Source organism: Xiphophorus couchianus, chromosome 11 (genome assembly GCF_001444195.1).
Source record: "Xiphophorus couchianus chromosome 11, X_couchianus-1.0, whole genome shotgun sequence".
NCBI classification, from domain to species: Eukaryota; Metazoa; Chordata; class Actinopteri; order Cyprinodontiformes; family Poeciliidae; genus Xiphophorus; species Xiphophorus couchianus.
Genome location: NC_040238.1, coordinates 2,302,305 through 2,321,624, shown reverse-complemented (window position 1 = coordinate 2,321,624; position 19,320 = coordinate 2,302,305). Strand labels below are relative to the sequence as shown.

The following is a 19,320-nucleotide window of genomic DNA, read 5'->3' as shown; positions in this document are numbered from 1 at the left end:
CATAGCATTTTACAGAAACAAACCAACATATTGTGCTCCGCACATATGGCTCTTTCCAGCTTTCTTTAAGAATAGTCATTTAGAGTTGAATGATTTGAGCTACATCACTCATAACACAAAAAACCAGGAGGGTATTTGGGAATTAAATAAAAAAAATAGTAGCAAAAATCTAGGTTTCATCAATGCATGTGAACAGCAAATCATGTTTGTTTCGCATGTTTTAACGCACACACACACACACACACACACACACACACACACACACACACACACACACACACACACATATATATATATATATATATATATATATAAACAAAAAGCAAGAATACATTAAGCTAATTTACACATATTATTTTTTACATATTCTTTCACAGATATTCCAAACACTTATGGAAACGAAATAAATAGATGATTTAAAAACTACGAATAAATAAAGTAAAATAAAAATGATTAGCAATCATATTTTTATTAAATTAGCATTAACTTATTCCAGGCTTCATGAGAGGGATTGCTCCCCCCGCCCCTCCCGGCTCACCTGCTTGTTCAGGTCGAGTTACCAGCAGGAGGCGCTATTTTACCAAATTAACCCATCCACAATCAATGACTGTTGTGAGACCCATCGCTTTTCCCCATCAGTAGTGCGCGGGCTTATTTTCTTTTATTCTCTTTCTTTATTTTATTAATTTTTTTACACCACTGTATGAGGAGATTTGTTTCCAAGTGACATTCTCCTTCCAGGTGAGCAGGAAGGAGGAGCCACATACTCTTGTGGATCTGTAGACGCACGTCATGACAGGCCGGAGTGGAAAGAGCAGTGAACTTTTCTTAGTTGTAAACTTGGAGACGGAAGAACATGGAGCACGCCACGATCAACTGGAACCCGAGAGGATAGAAAACAGGATCTGAGCGGAAAGGTACATAGACTTAAAACCATCTGGTAATCTTAATATTTAAACTGTTCAGACTTAAATGACAAGATTAGAGCTTGAAGAAAAGATAGAGTTTGAGATCGTTTCCACTCTTTAAAGTGGAATTTTTATGAACGCATGCGCGCACTCAGAATGATGTTGGCCTTCATGCTGTCGGTAGCGTTTCTACAGAATAGAAATAAAGATGTTGATGTTTGACACGAAGTTTTATTATTAAATATGATGTGATGTCAGACTTTTCTGTCTGTTTAGGCTTTGACTTGAATTGCCATTTCATTAAGCTCTCTCTCTCTCTCTCTCTCTGAGCTGCTCCAGTTGACCAAGTCTGGACTTGCAGTTCAAATCCAGACAGATTTTCTTTGCGTGTGTGTCTCAATGTGGAGCAGTCTCACCCTTCTTATTGACTAAGGCATAATCAACACTATAATGGGACCGCCTGATCATTACTGGTACAGCTAATAACAGTGTAGTTACTGATGTGTGAGTGTGTGTTTTCAGATGGCACAGCAGGAGGAGCCTCTGTATGATTTCCCAGAGCCCGCCCAGCCATCAAAGCGTAAACTCCTGGGGGTTCAAAGAGGAAGGGGCTCCCTGAGAAGCATCAGCGTGTTGGACCGTCTCCTGCTTACCGTTCCTGTCTGGCTGCAGCTGTCCATCAACCCGGCAAACGCGCTGCACATTCTGCAGAGGGAACCTCCTGGGGTCTGACACAAATCTATGCTTCTCACGTTCTTGTTATGCACACAGCGCTGTAAATAAGTATTTGTCAACTCACAGATTACTCCTGATTTAGCTTTTTTGTCACACTTAAATTTTTTTAAGCATGTATGGCTTGTTTAAACAATTCGTGACCCAAGTGTGTTTGAGTCCAAGGTAACAAATTAATGGCCAGATAATATTCTTAAGGATTTTCTGACTGCGAGCAGAATTCAAAGCTCCATCGATTAGGGCAAGCTTTCTAGGTCCTAAAACAGAAAGCAGACCCAGAACATCACACTACCACCATGTTTGACTGCCAGTAGAATCCATTTTCCTGAAATGAATTTTACTTCTATATTGCCACGCCAAAGACCATTTTTCCAGAAGTCCTGGAGACCATCAAGATATTTTCTGGTGGTTTTCATCTTGAACCATGGACGCTGGTTTTTGCCCAGTCTGTGTCTTGTTGTTGACTCATGATCAATGGCCTAGATTAGATTAGAAATTTGAAACGTCTTCCTGACTGATAGATGTCAATGACTTTGTCTTAAATAGGAATAAATCTGTAAGAGGAAAAATACTTTTTCACTGACTGTACCATACACATTTAATTCATGTCTTTTCACCAAGCTGTCTCTTGCATTCAGTATTAAGTTTTATCTTACAGACGTTCCTGGTAAGAAAGTCCCGCACATCCCAAAAGAACGTGCTCTGTGTTCGTTTAGCAGATGACAGTGTGCCGTCGTTTGTTCAGGAGTTTGGCATCAGGGAAGAGCAGTCCAGTAAGAACATTATTCCACCTCTAACCCCATGTTTTGGTCAGTCTTGTCTCACAAAAATAACTATTTCAGAAATCTTTATATGCTAGTTATGTGGAAACTATTTTTAACTACTGTGACACATTTTTGTACTTTTCTTATCAACAGCTCTGTCTCTGGAGAGTTCGGCCATCAGCTTTCCAGATCTCCCTAGACTCATTTCCTTTTATTGTGTCAGCAGGTAAAAAAGCGAAACTCAATGTTCCTTTCTAGTTTTATTTCAATCAATTTCTTTTTCCTATCTATATTCCATCTTTAATCATTAAGTATTTAGGTGCCGGAGCGTCTTGTGTGATCGGATGTTGCATTTGCATTTCAGAGATGTGCTGCCTTTTCCTCTGGAGCTTCCTGAAGCCATCGCAAAGGCGTCATCACACAAGGAGCTCGAGTCCATCTCCCACATGGGAATTGGTGAGGGAATTACCCGTTTCCTCACAGCAGATTTTGCAACCTACTCTTTAACTGTCTGAAGCTTTGAAGAAGGGATTTAATTACATAACTCAGTCACAGACAGTGGATTTTGAAATTGTACACACCCCTATTAAAGTGCAAAATTGTTGCAATGGAAAAAATTTGACAATAAAAAAAGTTTAAAAGTTAATACATGGTTAACAGTTAGCTAAAAATTAAGATATATTAAAGGAAAAAATACATATAAAATAAAATAGGGGTGTGCACACTTTTGAGAGCTACTGTTTCAAAGATATATTAAATTATATTAACTGAAAAGTGCACTATAATAAGATCCCAATTCTTTTCTAGAATTCTGGCGTTCCCATCTGAATGTCCGTGGACCACGGGATCCTCCTAAGCCCAGAAAAGAGGAGAAGCCAGATGTTGCAACATCGGCTCCACCTGTTCTTCTACAGACTAACCGTGCAGCTGAGCCAGACTGTGTTTTCCAACCGGATGCAGAGAACCAGCTCAGTGCAGCTGAACCCCACTCAAACGGCACTAAATCTGATTCAAATCCAACTCTGTTCCAGGAGTTTTGTCCGATCAAAACGCGGAGCCCCAGAGAACTGAACTGCAGCTCCGGTCAGGGCGCTCTCTGCTTCATCAACCCTCTTTTCTTGCAGTCACAGAATGCTTTCTGCAGAAGGCGCATGTTCAAACGCAGCTTAAAGATTCGAGTTTCCACAGAGACGTCAAGCTCGCTCTCCCCTCCGCTCGCTCCGCCACCTCCTCCACCCCTCATGCCTAAAACCAAAGGGAGATGTAAAGATTTAAAAGGAGAGGGAGTCAAACCCAAAGGAGCAACACTTCAGGTTGAGCAGGATCCATCAGTAGAGCTTTATGTCTGGCCAGAGATACAGGAAGAGGGCCAAGCAGAGAGCGAGATGGACCAAACTGAAGCCGACATCAAACAGGAAATGGCTTTAGCTCAGCTACCAGCCATAATGGAGCATCTTTTAGATGATTACATGCAGCCTTGTACTGCGGTCAGTGCCCACTCTCCCTCGCTTTCTCCTTACCAGTCACCAACAGTTTCTCCAAGAGCCCCCCCTCTTTTCCCCAAAACGTGTCATTCCCGCTCTCCTCACTACTCTCCCAGTTCTTCTCCATCCGTCTCACCTTATCAGTCCCCGTCTATATCCCCCAAAGTGAAACTCTCTCTCTCCCCATATGACTCGCCCAGCATTTCTCCATCTCTCTCCCCTGTAACCTCTATGAACTCCTCTTTGCTGTCAGAACAAGTGTGCTGTGAAGAGGCTGGTCCTTCAGGACCAGATAAGCAGAGATCAGTGCAGGAGGCTGAGGATGAAGCAGCACACACGGGTGATGATGGAGAGGCAAAGGATTCGGATGAAAAGGAGAAAGAGGAGAACAACATGGATGTAAAGAACGCTGAAGAAGAAATCTTCAGTTCTGAAAGTACTCTTGAAGAAGCAACAGAGACTCAGTTACCCCATAAACAGGAAAACGCTTCAACAAAGTGATGAGCAAGCACCTTAGACTGTTGATGCATTTAAAAATAGTTAATGTTTTAAACATTTTTCAAGAATGAGCAGAGATACCTATAGGAATAATTAATATTTGAGTGACATGTTTCTTAAAACGTGTTTTAGGTGGTCTTCCTTTTCAATTAGGGAGCAAGTCATTTTTTAGTTTAACTCAGCTAAAATTAGTGACAACAGTTGAAATGTTTGCAAAATAAACCCCTCCATACCAATCAAGTTTTCAATCTGCAAATATACTCTTGTTCTTGCAAGTTGGAAATAAATCATTCTCAGTTAAATATGCTGCTTATTTCTATTATATGTAATTAAAATATTAATACAGTAGCACATTTTGATCTACTAAAAATAAATCCTTGAACATCCTGGGTTTTGTAAAATTCAAGAAATGATAGGAGATAACTAATATAAACTAACATAATTGTTAAAATACAGAATTTATTTTATTATGGGAGCAAATGGGAATTAATGAACTATGAATGAAAGAAGACATCATGCATCACCAGGTATTTATCTTAAATTTTGATAAATTTAAGATAAATTAAATTTATCTTAATAATGTGATGACTATATCATCAAGTAATGTGATGATATAGTTCTGAAATACTTCCACTGCAGTAACAGCTGAATATATTTTGTTAATGGAGTATAAAAATATGATAAATGATCATGTGTGCAGTAGTTCATGTGCTGGAGTATGTTATAGGAAAGGCCACTGCACAAGAGGAATAAGCAGTCAGAAACAAGAAACATTTTTCCTCAATGCACTGAACAATATTAGCAAGTTGTAAAATATGTAGCAAAGTAATATAGTTTCATAGTTTTCACTTAATATGTTGTTTTATTTTTTTGTTTGGTACACAAACATTTTAAATATAAACACAAAGAAGACATGAAAACCCCAAATGTACATGTTTGTGTTTAGTCATTTGTTTCTTCCTCATAATTAACGTTATGACTGGACTAAGCATTTTTTTTTATTATTGTGAAACTTCCAGACTAGGTTTACCTAACTTTGAACTTTTCTAAAACCTGTAAAAATAAACAAAAAAGTCAGACAGATTTATTTTATTTTTAGCCACAAATTAACCGTCAAAATCAGTTTAGGTACAGAATGACAAATGTCATGACAGAAAAAAACTTTATGTAAGAATCTATTTCATTTCCAGGTTCCATTGTTTCTAATACTTCTTATTACAAAATGTGTTCCGAGTGGCTTTTACAAAGAGATCTGTTGCATTACAAATCAATACTTGCCTGAATTTGAACAAGCACATTTCAGCAATCCAACATCTTATGGCTTACTGATTTTAAGAATTTTCTTTTCACCACCTCATTTAAACTTTTCCAGGACATAAAAACAGACTTTCATAGTTATTTTTTAAACTTGTGGAGCCAAAATTCATCAACACCAGTAACAGGCGTCAGCTTTGTTCAGATCCAATAGGACGTCTTCCAGCTGCTCCGCGTCGTCTTGGAAGCGCTCGGTGAAGGAGCGAATCAAACCTGCAGCACTGCTTTCATATTCCACCAACTCTACGTTCTCCCCTGGAAGCAGCACAGAGCGACACAAGTTGAACAGCAGAAAATAACAATTACCAGGATTTGGCAACACTACAACCACATTTATTCACAACTTAAATTTTATGTTTGTCTTTTTAACACTGGTTGTAATAATCCATTTTTAGCCTCCGGTAGTCATTTAATTTACCTCCAATCTGATTCATGTGTCTGTCACCAAACTCCAGCTTATTGCCACCGATTCTGGTGTTAGCCTGAACAAACATTTTACGAGCTTCTTTGCGAAGCAGCACGGTCTCACGCAGACGCAGGAAGTTGTGAGCGCCGGTGTCGCTGACAGCGGAGTAACCCTCGTAGAGAGCTCTGCCTCCTTCCACATCAGCGGTTGACTTAAACACCTGAAAATAAGTGGGTTCAGATTAGCCATTCATTGGATTTAGATTTCAACAGGGCAATAAAAGCAGAAATGATCAACAGCAGTACTTGAGAAATCCTATGCTTATGGTTTAGATCAGACAATAACTGTAAAAATGAGAAAAACTTTATTATATAATCTTCTTGATGTGTTTTTCTATAACATAATCCAAAATAAACACTCTTCCTTGTGTTTGTAATGTTACAAAATGTCAAGAAGTTCAAAGTGTAATTAGTCAGTTCCACACTAACTGATGAATCTTTGCTTTGCTCGTCAATTTTCTATAAACTTATAAAACATGAATGATAAACAGTGTATAATCAAGCTGCTGTGCAAGTCCCATGAACTGGATGTACCTGCAGTTTACAGAGGAACCTGTGGATGGCGTCCTTCCCCACGGTGCTAATCTTGCTCCGGTCCAGAGTGATCCGTGCGTCGGGTTTGCCGTCCTGCCCCTCCACCTCCTCCAAGCCCACCAGACCTTCCCCCGCCTCCAGCAGCACACGCAGGATCACGAAGCGGGCCTGCATGTGAGCCTGACGCAGACAGACACAAAGTAACCGACTGGAGACTTCTGCTGACAATGATGTAAGCACACGGTCCAACTTCACATAAACAAAGTGTAAAGCATCACAGCCACTGCAAACTAATGATGGGAAAGCTGTGGTAAATAGTGTGTAAGATGACTTTTCATGTAAACACCAGATATCTGTGTGACTGAAAGTCCAGCTATGCCTCAGGTGGATGGATTACCTGTCTCCAGCTCTTGCTCTCAGGCGTGTAGAACTCCAGACCCAACAGCCCAGCTCTGACCATGCTCAGCCAGTTGATGTACACCGCATCTTCAGCCTCCTGAGCCTCATGGCCAAAAATACTAGGACACACACACACATGTAACTATTCACATACCGGGTTCTTTCAGCCATAGATGGAGATGAACCAAAATAAAGCTGATCTTAAGGGTACAGTTAAAGATAAACTTCTTGTCATCAGAAAAGTACCCTTACAACAACCAAAAAAAAAGACTACTAAAACCAACGTTTAGAGGTTTTTTGTTGTTGTTTTCTACAATTTCTTTCTTCATAATAAATTTTTGCTTACTGAACTTTTTTGCAGTAATTTCTTGGTTAAAACAAAACATGAAAATAATGCTAGATCTTTTCAGACCCCAAGTTTTTTTTTTTTTTTTTACCATATCAGAACATAATATGTTCAAGTTCTAAACCTACTGAAATGTAACCTAAGCTGTACAAAACATTCAACAGGCTTCACAACATCGTTTACTGAACTGGAAATGGCTGTATGCAAAAAATTAAGCACCGCCCATGATTCAACAACCTCTAGAATAGTCTTTATTAAAAATAATTAAAAATAGTAATTTATTAAACCTTTGTGGAGGAATTTAAAATTCTAAATAACTTCCTCAATTTCACAAAAACGGTTTAAGCTCGCTTGAGGAATTATTGGCATTTCCGAAAAAGAGACTTCATGTACTGAAGGGGAGATTGAAATAAGTCCTGATAGCAAACTTTCCCATCTACAGCTAAAGCTGTGGTGTAACAGAGGCACGAAACACTGAAAAATTTCACAGTCCAATATTTTCAATATATACATATAAGGTATATCTAATATAAATTTGTTATACAACAGTACAAAGCATACCTCAGCACTTGCTTGTTCAGGCACAGATAGAGGCCAACACATTCAGCTCTGCATTCTTCATAGGAAGACGCAATCGTGGAGAATTTACTGTCCCATGTCTCGCTGCCCCGATACCAACTGGACACCTGCGAGGTAGTGGGGTGTCTTTAGTTTTTAAAGCCCAGAACACAGAGTTAGTAATGAACGTTAACTATTCAGTCAAAACTCACCTTTTCCCCTGTCTCTGGGTTAACCACGTTACTCTGATCGAAGTTGAACTTGCCACGGTCATCCTTAAAAAACAGGTCAACAAATTTTCATTCCATACACATTAATTTCTCTCATTAATGATCAATGAGGGAAATTAATTCTCATTAATGAGAGAATTAATCTAATTAATTCTTATTAATGAGAATTAATTTCTCTCATTAATGTGTAAGGAATATTCTGAGGGTATAACGAACAAGTTAACTGACCTGGACAAACAGCTTGCCACTTCCATGACCCAGGAGCTCATGGAGACCAACCTGCACCTCAAAGGACAGACCCTTCCATTTGATGAACAAATCCTGAGGTAGAAAACAACATGTAGCATGCAATCAGACACATGTGGTCCTCCATAAGGAGACACTGTGTGTGAGAGCATGAGGAGGCCGCTACCTTGTCCTCCTCATCAAGGAATGTGAGTTTTTCCTTCTGTGTGGCGTAGGCCACCGCCAGCACATTCCCAAGAGACACGTTTTTAAAGCCTTCTGATTGCCTGATGTCATCATCTTTGTGCAGAAAAACAAACAGATAGGTTTATTGTTTTTTAAAAAATCTGGCAAACAGAACCCACATTAAGTTGGTCTCTGTGCACATACAGTTTGGGATGTTGATCCCGGCTGGAATTCCACTGCCAGCAAATGTGAGAACATCCAGGGAAGTGAAGTCAGGTTTAAGGAAGGTGTCCTTCTCAAACTGCTGGGGCCAGGGCAGCTCAGGAAGCAGGACTTCTGCTGAGCTCACCAGCTTGGCAAAACGTTCGCTCATCGCCTTGTTCACAACGGCCACAAATCCTACATGCAAGGTCAAAGTTAGAAAAACACACACATTTGTTTAAACTATAAATATTTCACACACATCTAGAGCCTTTTGGCTTTCTGTCGGGTCCACAAAGTTTGAGACCAACAAATAAATCAATCCAAAGCCAGGGGAGATTTATGGGAGTTAAAAAGTTGGTCCTATTAAGGTCTGCCTAACTTATTGTTTCAATGTTTTCTAATTAAGTTTTATTCTCAATTGACAGCCAGTAATTAGCAAATACGACCAATACAGATTTGACAATAACCTGCTGGAGAATATAAAATGACAAAACAGTTGTCTGATGACATGGGAAAATATTTAAAACATAAACCTTTTTTAGGTTAATAGACTGGACAATAAATCAATAGACACCTGATCAATAACAATAGATGATAGGTCTGATATTCAATAATTTCACTGCACTCTGATCCAGAACCGCACAGCATTCTTGGAAATTTAGGCAGAGGAAAGGTTTGAATTTACTCACCCACTCTTTAGTTACCTAACAACAACCTACTGATTAACGTGGTTACCTAGAAACAGCTTGCTGAGTAACATGCAGCAGCAGTTTAAAGTTTTGCCACCATGCTTCATAACTGCTTAAAAATAAAAAAAACAACAACATTGTGGTGTGAAAACTGTGGATCAAACTGGAAAGGTCACGCTACCAGTTTGGCAGTATTTAAGATACTTAATTATCAATAATCGACTAATTTGACATGTTTATATTGTGATACATTTTTCAGCCATGTCATCCAGCCTTAATTAATAGTTTAATAAACTCTAAAAACAAGACAATCCGTCACAAACTGAGATTACAATGATCAGTGGATTTAAGGTGCACAGTGGGTGACTGAGCTTCCTCTGCAGTTGGATGTTTATCGATTGTTTTTAGGATGATAACAGGCTTCCCGCTACTGTAAAATGCCCCCACCAATCAGAATAAGCTCTTCATAGTATGTGGCATTTTTACTTGCTGTAAGATAGCACAGCTGAATCAGTAATGATGTTTAAAGCAACAGAAAACAGCCATCAAAATGTTTTACCACTGTGTTGATTTGCTTTTTGATTGTCTATTTATTCTGCAGTATATCCGTCATCTTTTCAGTTACCTTCAAACTCTCCTCGGGAGCCAAAAGGGTCTCTGTAGCTCTCTATGAAACCTATATAACTGAGAAAGTGAAAGAAAAAAAAGCAGCAAAGGAGAGGGATAAAAGTTTAAGAGATCAATAAAGTAGCACTGACTGTAGCTAGAGCAAAGGTCGATGTTTGAAGTGAATGCCCATTTAAAAAAAACTGTTTACACAAGATTTATGAGGAGGTAAATCTTAATGAAAGTAAAAACTGTCAGTTATTTGAACACAACTCGGAGGTTACAAATAATACAAATTTGATCTAAAACGTGGTATAATTTGTAGGAAGGTTAGGTAGTGACTACTGAAGCAGTGCTGCGTTTCACCTCTCAACAATCGGCCCCTTGTCCTTGATCCAAAACCGTGAGCCTTCTTTGTGGGCTTCAATAGAACCAAATTCAAAACTGCGCCGGTACTCTTCCAGCATCTTCTTCTGGTTCTCATTAGCAGCATACGCCTGTTTAACATTAATACATAAAAGCAGAATGAAGAAAGTTGAAAGGAAAAACACAACTTCTCTGCATGTTTAAATTGGAAACATTCACCGACTTGGACTCTACTACATCAGTTCTTCAAATCCTAAAACAACATTGGTGCTAAGGCCGCTTATAATTAGGCTTTTTGTAATCCTTCACCATCAATATGTTTGAGTAAAATTTTAACTGTATTTATAAACTAAATCTATTTAATCTTAATTTCTACATCTAAAATGATTTTGTTTTTATTGCTGCCAAAGACTCAAAACAAGAAGAGAAAAGCAGTCAAATTGTGTCCAGCTGTTTCTTCTCGTCTCACCTGGGCTTCTTGGAGATAATGGCAGACTTTTTCCATGAGAGGACTGTAGTCTCCCCTCTTAACAATGAACTCTTTGTCCTCAAAGGTGAAGCTTCCGCAGGACGACCCAGCCTCCCCATCCACTGCACAGTCTGTCAAATAATGATGGGCATTTAATGTTCAACCTCTTCATTTCATTTATGTCATTCACTATATTTCTTCTAATTTGTATTACTAAGTATAATTTCAGATCGCATGTCGACAGTCTTATTGATGGTAATATTTATTAGAAGGGTTGTTTTCCACCTGTTCTGACCTTTTTGAACAGCTGAAGCCAAGCGAACCTCGTAGCAGGATTTTCCTCCATTTTCCCTCTTGAACAGACGTGTGTTGTAAGCAGAGAGTTTCTGGAAACAGACAAGAAAAAACAATATCATAAAGAAGTGAATATTATCAACATCAATTAATCTACAAAACTGATATTGCAAGAAAAGACAGATTAGAGATATGTGTAGCCTGTTGTAACTGTCCATGATTGGACCGTGAACGACTGAAAATGGATCTTTTTTTGAGCAAGAGGTATTTCATCTTGTCAAAAAAATGTCCTTATGTTCCAATATAGTGACTATTACATTATCAGTGTGTAAATAAATTTAAAAAATGCAACAATCTGTCTTGTAGAGGGCTGAGTGAGATGTACAAAAAATGTTTTTAACATCACTTTATTTACCTCTGTCCCATATTCCAGGTAATTTTACTGTACTTGTTGATTATAACACATTTTAGTTTTTATTTAACAAAGTAGAAAAATTTATATTTTTCAAAATCTATACAAATTTGTATCTCTAGGTAAGATTTTCACAAAATCTGACTGGTGAACCTCTCGTATAGATGTGGAAAGTCCAAGACTAAAAAAAACAAAAATCAGTTTCTAGAACACAATTTCAGAAAAAGAGCAGAATTATCTTGAAACAGATTTACTCACTCTTGAGTCCAGAAATCTTTGAGCCAGCTCCGCATCCTCCAGAGAGCAGTTTCCTGAGAAATAAGAGGTAATTCCCTGAAAACAAAAAAACGAAGGAAAAAAAATCATGTACTTTACGGTCATCCCTTTATAGAACATCCCAGTTCCCCAGCCATGTTTTGCAACAGCAAAAACAATAACTATGAAAATAACAGAAAGCAGAGCAACAATAATCTTTACAAAATAAAGCAATTTTTTACATGTGACTTAAATATGTCACTTCTTGTAAGGGAAATACATTTTAAACATAGTAACAAAGGCAGTTAGAGTTAATCAATAGAGTGCAGCTTAAAACATACTAACAGTTATGAAATCTCAGTTTATATCGTATAAAATAATATCACCTCAGAAAATGGTATGAATATGTATTATATCAGATCCCACCTTATCGCCCAGCCCAAGTTGTTTCTGTCTGTCTTCCAGGGAGTAAATGAGGCATGAGCTACTGCCCCACAGAGCCTCCATCTCAGTGGGATTCTCCTGAAACGCTTGGCTGGCCCTCACCAGAGCCTCCAGCTTGTCCTGGATAAACATTCAACACATGTGCACAGCTCAGGTATGCACTACAGTCACAAGCATCTTCTAAGGTGACATGAAGCAGATTAACATTTACAACTAACATTTTATTTTATCTGTTGTTTACCTTTGGTAGATTTGGAATGAATTTGGTGTCTCCAAAAGACTTGTAATTGCCCATGTTTGCATATACACCAGCAGCATACACCAAGAAGGCCTACAGACAGCAAACAGAAAACTGCTTCATAAAAAGAACATGTTTTGTAATGACTGCAGTGTAAACAACTATGAAATATATGATTATGTACCTGGTAATCCTCAGAGCTGAGACCAGCTGCTTTAGCAACCTGCTCCAACTGATCTGGAGTCTGCTTCCTAAAAATCCTCTGCAGCAGGACAAAGATATTTGCAGACTCTGGAGAAGTCTGCAGCAGCACCACCAGACCACCATACCTAAGACAAAAAATAAAAGAAAAAGAAACTGAATCACCCAGGCTAGAACTTTCAGTTCCCCTAAGTGCAGTCAATTTCAGTTCCCAAACACTGCGTTTCAGAAGCAGTCCCCTTTGACTGATTAATATTTTGTAAATCTTTCCTGACTGGAGGTGTGGAACTTACCAAGCGGCCCGTGACAGGTAGTGGGCGTACATCTTCTCCTGAGGAGACAGCAGACGAAAGGCCTCGCGGCAGTCAAGCGCTGAGATCCCAATGTCATTGGGGAGGTAGTACTGAGAGTCCACCATCTTTGTTCTGAGTAAGTCAATAATGCTGGAAAGGTACTGCAAAAAATTGGACGAAAGACTGAAGTAAGACAATAAACGGAGGAAATAAATGACATAGAATATAATATTAATAAAAAAAAACTGACATGATCCGTGTTAAATAACTCACACTTTGTAGAAGATTTAAAGTTTATCTAGGTCCTACAATGTGCCTCACAATGCATTTCTTTGCATGTACATCCCTATGCATGCGTTTTTTAATATCCTCTATAATCACAACTCAAGAATACGTTAGGGATGATGTCCAACCAAATGACACCTCAACAGGGGAAGGAAGGAAGTATGAATCTGACTCAGCTATGTCTCCTTTAAAAACTATTGTCACTTAGTTCTAACTAATATATCTGCAATTTTTCTCCCTGTCTCAAAGTTCTGCAAGCACACACCTTCGCTTTTGGCATGTTGAGTGCATAAAAAAACAGCTTGTAAATATAGGGACCTATGATTCCTGCAAAGTGGGATTCCTGCACACCAGGATTAACTAGAAGTGCGAGCAAAACATTTTACAAGCTGAGCCATCATCAAGTCGTATCACTGTGCAATTATACAAGGATGGTCAACAGAAGGAGTGTAGCCTTGAAATGGCAGCTCTTCAAAACTCAGTTAACTCCATAAGAAATCAAAGAGGGTTTTCCTATAGAAATACTATTTTTTTAATTTTCAGCCATGTTCAGCAGATCTGATCTGGTAAAACTTTAATGTTGCTTTTATGAGAACAACTGTGTATTTACCATCTTCTCCTACATTGGGTTACCCAGGTGAATAATTTAGTAGCATCCACAAAAACCAAGAGCTGCACATGATGTTGTTGTTCAAACCATATTGACAAAGTTTGCAGTTAAGTATGTTAAAACATCATAAACCATCCATATAATTATGAAAAAAACATTCATTCACTAAGCAAAATATTCCTACTGTGAGCAACTACAATACATTAAGTATGTATTGTAGTTGCAAAACATAACAAAAAACATTCCAAAAATGAAAAAAAATGAATCGGGAATAAGACAAAGACAGATTTAATAGAGTCTTGGTAAAAAATACAGTCGAACGTGCAAAATTCATTGACATAACTTTAAAAAGGTTTCTTCTAACAAACTAAGACTGATGCTTTTTATTTTGCAACCTAACTTGATAAGATAAAATCTAACATATATAGTCAGATTTAGTTGGATCACAACAATATTAAGATGAGTTCTGTATGTGGCATTAAGTAAGTTTAATGTTACTTGTGTTTTTCCCCTTTAACAAATGCATCATAATAAAATGTCTTACACTGCACTCATGTTTGGTTTGAAACCAATCTGACTGCAAATGAAAAGTGAAAGAGCTTGCCACATGGATATTTTCAGTGTTTAATTTCATACAGTTTTACTTGAGAAAGCAGCAAAAGATATTTTGTTTCCATAAATTAACTCATAAATCTGGGGGCTTATTTCCTTAATGTGTAGGAAGTTATTTATGCAATAAGATCTGAGATTTCATGTAAGTCGAGATTCAGCTAGGATCTTGAACTGCTGCTAAATTTACTTTGTAATAATTCACAATTAAAAGTTTCTGCAGCTTTTTTTCCTACATTAGATGTTTTTAGGACACTTAAGAAGGATTGAGAAGCACACAAACAAAGGCTAACAGATTTATTGCATCAAGCACATAAGGGGTTTGAGCCAGCTGTTGAGACATGAGACAGGTTTAAGAGGAACCAGTCTGGAAAAATTGTTTTCAGTTTCGATAATCACGGTAATTACCCAATCTTTTAACCACCAGCAGATCTTGTAAGTCTTTTTAAAGTACAAGCTGAGTAAAGGCGAGAGTTAACAATGTGAACATTAGCTCCTAGCGGCTAAAACCTGCAGAGTCTGTAGAGTACAAACACACTGATACAACTCCAACTAGAACACCCCACATCACGGCTTTTAACCATGTATGAAAATAATCACATTCGTTTGTCTTCTAATGAATACTTAATTAAAAGGGTCCAGATGAAATGGAAAAATCCATTACCTCAAAACTGTTAACGTCTCCCTCGAACGTCAAAGTGCAGTCTCACGCTGTTCACTTCCTGTGCTCATTCAGCGCTAGTCCCGCCTCTCAACCAATAAAAAGGTCGTATTTTGTAGTTGACTTACATTTTAACCAATTAGAAGGTAGGAACGTTTAAAATTGTAAGATTCCTAACGTAGTACTACAAAATCGATCAGACAATCATCAGCATGTAGCTTCTCATTAGCCACTCATGTACACACAACGAAACAAACAAAAAATGTGCGATTTCTGACATACGCTGTTATTAATGAATGACATCACACATGTTTGCATGACGAGGTGGCCGAGTGGTTAAGGCGATGGACTGCTAATCCATTGTGCTCTGCACGCGTGGGTTCGAATCCCATCCTCGTCGAAATATGCATCTTTTCTGTGATATCATAAAATTTTGATCCATATTTTCTCCCACTCTCATACGGGGAAACTGATCACACCAGCCTTTTTGGTCATTCTCACGTCACCAGATCAATAAATGCATGCACTAAAAAGCAATGTTTATAGAGAACTTTGCTAAACAATCAACACTCCTTGTGAAAAACCGAGATCACAGTATCATATAGAATTTAGATACGCCCACTAATATCAATAACTCAATGCTCCATACCATTCATTACTTGAGCTGCTTCTCCTTTGAACAAATGAGTTTTGTAGAAAAAGAAGGTAATTTGCTGCAAAAGTCAGAAAACTGAGCCTTCACGTATAATTACCTCCTGAAATTGATAAACTGACTGGCAGCTTAAGAGAATATCTTAGGCTCAACATACCTTACTTGTTCGTAAGTTCTTTTTTTTCACTAATTTTGATTGATATGGTCAGGCAGAAAGATTTTGTATGGTCCACTTCACAAATGTTTGAAACTACATGATAAGAAAACTTTCATGACCACTATAAATTTTGTTTTAACCTTTAATGAGGGAGTCCAAGCCTGTGTCCAAAATTTGGTGTCACGTTCCCACTAACACATAATAAGTTGTTAATTTTGCAGGAAAACATAGTCATTTTAACTACATTTTTGAGCCATTTGCAACTTTAGTTTATTCTAAGACGTGTCATATATGCCACGTGCTTGCTACGAGCAGCCCGTTAGCTTAATGACCAACAAAGCAAAACAAAAAGATTCTGTTAAACCTACAAAACGCGTCTTGTTTTCTCAAGTGACTTCTAAACCGTTCAACTAAATAAACAATAAAGTAAAAACATGCTCACGGGTTTCATAAGCTGCATTCGTGTGAGGAAAGTTCTCTTCAACCAGGACCGCTGCTCTACATAATGCTGCATTTGAGGACCCAACAAAATTTACAATTTCAATCAAGAGATCCGGGTTCCTGTTCGGTTACTACCTCGTTGACGTCAGGCAAGACTAAAGCAGACTTCTAATACCTTCAAACAATTTTCAAATGGTAATTATATGATACTTTAAGCGGTTGCTTTAGCATTGGCTGGTTATTTAAAGTGAATCAGATGTTAAATAAAGGAACGAGGCAGTGGGCGAGCTTTCTACAGAAAACCAACAATTTAAATAAATAACTAATACAGGTGAGGAGTGATGTGAAAAGCCAGAATATTACAGTCAACAGTATTTACTTGACTTTTAATTGTTTCTATCAGCCTATTTTACAGAACAAATAAAAGTTGCACCAACAAGACCATTGTTGTTTAATCACTTTAAAGAAAATGACATCCCACACACTAGTGTGACTAGATTAGTGTCTGTTGTTTTGTGCTTACCTGGAAGTAATGCACCAGTAGAGAGAGGGTATTCTCCATGAACAATGTATTGACCATACCAGAAATAGGTTCACTGTTCCTACCATCAAGGTCATGCTTACCATGAAGAAAACCATGAACCTCCTTTGCCAAGAGTTCATGGAGATGCTAGCCAAAGACGAGTCATCTTGGAAAAAAAATACATTCTTCAGAAAAATATGCAGATTAGGTAGAGATTGGGAATTTGAGACTGACTGGAAGAGCAGGAGAAAGGAAACCTAATGGGAGCCTTGCTGCTTTTCAGAAGCTTATATATATATATATATATATATATATATATATATAATTAGTAGATTTCCTCAGTGCTAATTGTAAATATTCTTTATTTTTTATACATTGCCATTACCACTGTTCCGTTGTATCCAAACTACCAGGAACACTGCTTCCAGTCTTTGCTCTGTAGTGAAGTTAATGATATACTGATATAATACTTATGAATAGGATGAGATCATTTTGTGATGTTGCTGGAGAAGGGGTGGGTTTTAATAAGTTTATACTTCTACCCACTCCTTAGACATGTATTATTTATTGCATTTCTGTAATTTTATTTGTAACTTGGAGCAATCAATATGAGAATACAAAAAGTTAGTATTCAAATTTGTCTGTGACAGGTTTCCTTCTGTTACACTTGATTTTTACTGTCAAAATATGAATAAATATGCAAACCATAATTGTCCAGGTTTCTTCATTTAATTTTAATGAATGCATTTCTTTTCTAGATTTAATCTCAGAAATCTGGTCACCTTAGTTTAAAATCAAGATGAAACTAGTATTTATGATGGATAGTTTATTTATAAGTTAAACATGGGGTCTGCCGTTAGGTTTAGAAAATATTTTTTTCACGCAATATGGTTTTATTTTAATGTTTCTCATATTTTTATCTGTGCGTATCATTCAGTTAAAGAGCTACTGTTGTTTGTAATAATATTCTGACATCTGATGTGATTTGTACAGTTTTTAAGGATGACGAAGACAGGAAAACCGTCTTCGTCATCGTTATTGGACTCGTGTTATACAGCTTTAGGGCCATCAAAATCTGTGACCAGAGTGATTCTGGCTATGTAATCGTTAAATATTGTTATAAATACACTCAGATAGTGGCAAAGAGGTGGCAGAACTCTGAAAACCAGTTGTGTTGAACTCTGACATAATTTACAGTTCTGTACAGTAAGGTCACGAATTATTACTGTACGGTAAGGAGACGTTTAGGTTTACCACCGGGAAGAGAGTCAGAAGATGGAAGTCTGTCATCCAGTCACATGTCCACTGATTCCTGTCTTCAATCAAAAACTCCGGACAACCAACATATTTGGGAAAAAAATCCCCTACAACTGTGGTTATCATACGGTAAGTAAATTTTTTTTATTGTATACAATAGATTAAAAAAGGCTATGTTGCATACCATTGACTGTTGAAAATTTTAAGTGTTTCACTTAAGTTTTTGTTACCTATCTTAATATGTAAGACAAAAACAGACAATAATTTGAAATGGCTATAGAACACTGGAAAGAATTTAATGATTTATTACACAAGTTTATTTAATGTTGTTTTTCCACAGTCAGCTGAGCAGGCAAATACAACAGGGATTGAAGCAGAAAGCATGCCAGGTGCAGGGAGCAGCACAGGTGTACCTAGGGCTACAGCAGATTCAACCCCACAAACCAGTTCAGCTTTAAAAACAGTTAATCCTGCTATGCACAGGAGCTCGAGCATAGTTGAAGCTGCAGCAGATCCAGCCACACAAAACATTTCAAGTGTAGGCACAGTTCCAGCTGACCAGACAGCGCAGAGGAGCTCAAGTTCAGGGAGCTGCCAACTTCCCACTATGTCAGTCAGTCAAACTCCAAATCAGATAAAGTGTGCATTATGTAGTGAAGACGTCAACGTGGAACTTTTCTCTGAACATTTATCTGACTTTCATGCAGAGCAATGTTGTGAACATTGTGGGAAAAAGGTCACGGGTGCAGTTGGTTTGCTTCATCATATTGAAGAAGGTCATGAGCCACCAGGCAAAACATCACCATCTATGCCAGACCAACATCAAGCATTTAAACTACAACATGGGATACCAGCAACTTCACCCCGGAAACCAGCAGCATCTCCCCAGAAACCAGCAATACTTCCCCATAAACCAGCAGCATCTCCCCAGATACCAGCACTTCAGCCACAACAGTGCCTTGCAACAGTGCAACACCCCAACTCCTTCAGTTGCTTCTTCATCTATTCCCC

At 38.0% G+C, this 19,320-nt stretch overlaps 2 protein-coding genes and 1 non-coding gene across 4 annotated transcripts; 2 read left to right on the top strand and 1 right to left on the bottom strand.

The window, feature by feature from the left end:
• The first annotated feature begins 774 nt into the window (after positions 1 to 774).
• Positions 775 to 4,688, top strand: LOC114153318 (ras and Rab interactor 1-like). 2 transcript variants are annotated; one of them, XM_028031770.1, is made up of 6 exons: positions 775 to 917; positions 1,431 to 1,634; positions 2,299 to 2,413; positions 2,558 to 2,630; positions 2,769 to 2,860; positions 3,212 to 4,688. In XM_028031770.1, exons 2-6 carry the CDS (start codon positions 1,431 to 1,433, stop codon positions 4,387 to 4,389), a joined length of 1,662 nt encoding a protein of 553 aa, XP_027887571.1. In that variant the 5' UTR covers positions 775 to 917; the 3' UTR covers positions 4,390 to 4,688. The 2 variants fall into 2 exon arrangements, with proteins under 2 accessions (XP_027887571.1, XP_027887570.1); XM_028031769.1 differs by having other exon boundaries at positions 2,299 to 2,449.
• Positions 4,689 to 5,460: 772 nt separating this feature from the next.
• Positions 5,461 to 15,365, bottom strand: dpp3 (dipeptidyl-peptidase 3). The gene is made up of 19 exons (XM_028031768.1): positions 15,283 to 15,365; positions 13,115 to 13,275; positions 12,805 to 12,949; positions 12,624 to 12,713; positions 12,365 to 12,502; positions 11,942 to 12,016; positions 11,273 to 11,363; positions 10,978 to 11,108; positions 10,509 to 10,639; positions 10,162 to 10,220; positions 8,848 to 9,042; positions 8,645 to 8,757; positions 8,461 to 8,553; positions 8,215 to 8,277; positions 8,006 to 8,130; positions 7,097 to 7,217; positions 6,700 to 6,879; positions 6,119 to 6,326; positions 5,461 to 5,955 (listed from the first exon to the last, which is right to left on the bottom strand). Exons 2-19 carry the CDS (start codon positions 13,237 to 13,239, stop codon positions 5,813 to 5,815), a joined length of 2,226 nt encoding a protein of 741 aa, XP_027887569.1. The 5' UTR covers positions 13,240 to 13,275; positions 15,283 to 15,365; the 3' UTR covers positions 5,461 to 5,812.
• A 232-nt stretch (positions 15,366 to 15,597) lies between these two features.
• trnas-gcu (transfer RNA serine (anticodon GCU)) lies at positions 15,598 to 15,679 on the top strand. The gene has a single exon. It is a non-coding gene; the product is annotated as a tRNA-Ser (tRNA).
• Positions 15,680 to 19,320: the final 3,641 nt, after the last annotated feature.

What these genes read in the sequence shown, in the direction of transcription:
- LOC114153318 (XM_028031769.1), top strand. Translation starts at nt 1,431, where the DNA reads ATGGCACAGCAGGAGGAGCCTCTGTATGATTTCCCAGAGCCCGCCCAG. An exon ending in TGCAGAGGGAACCTCCTGGG is followed by an intron (nt 1,635 to 2,298) that starts GTCTGACACAAA and finishes TTTATCTTACAG; the next exon opens with ACGTTCCTGGTAAGAAAGTC. An exon ending in TCCTTTTATTGTGTCAGCAG is followed by an intron (nt 2,631 to 2,768) that starts GTAAAAAAGCGA and finishes TTTGCATTTCAG; the next exon opens with AGATGTGCTGCCTTTTCCTC.
- dpp3 (XM_028031768.1), bottom strand. Translation starts at nt 13,239, where the DNA reads ATGGTGGACTCTCAGTACTACCTCCCCAATGACATTGGGATCTCAGCG. An exon ending in TCATTCCAAATCTACCAAAG is followed by an intron (nt 12,503 to 12,623) that starts GTAAACAACAGA and finishes ATGTTTATCCAG; the next exon opens with GACAAGCTGGAGGCTCTGGT. An exon ending in AACTTGGGCTGGGCGATAAG is followed by an intron (nt 12,017 to 12,364) that starts GTGGGATCTGAT and finishes TTTTGTTTTCAG; the next exon opens with GGAATTACCTCTTATTTCTC.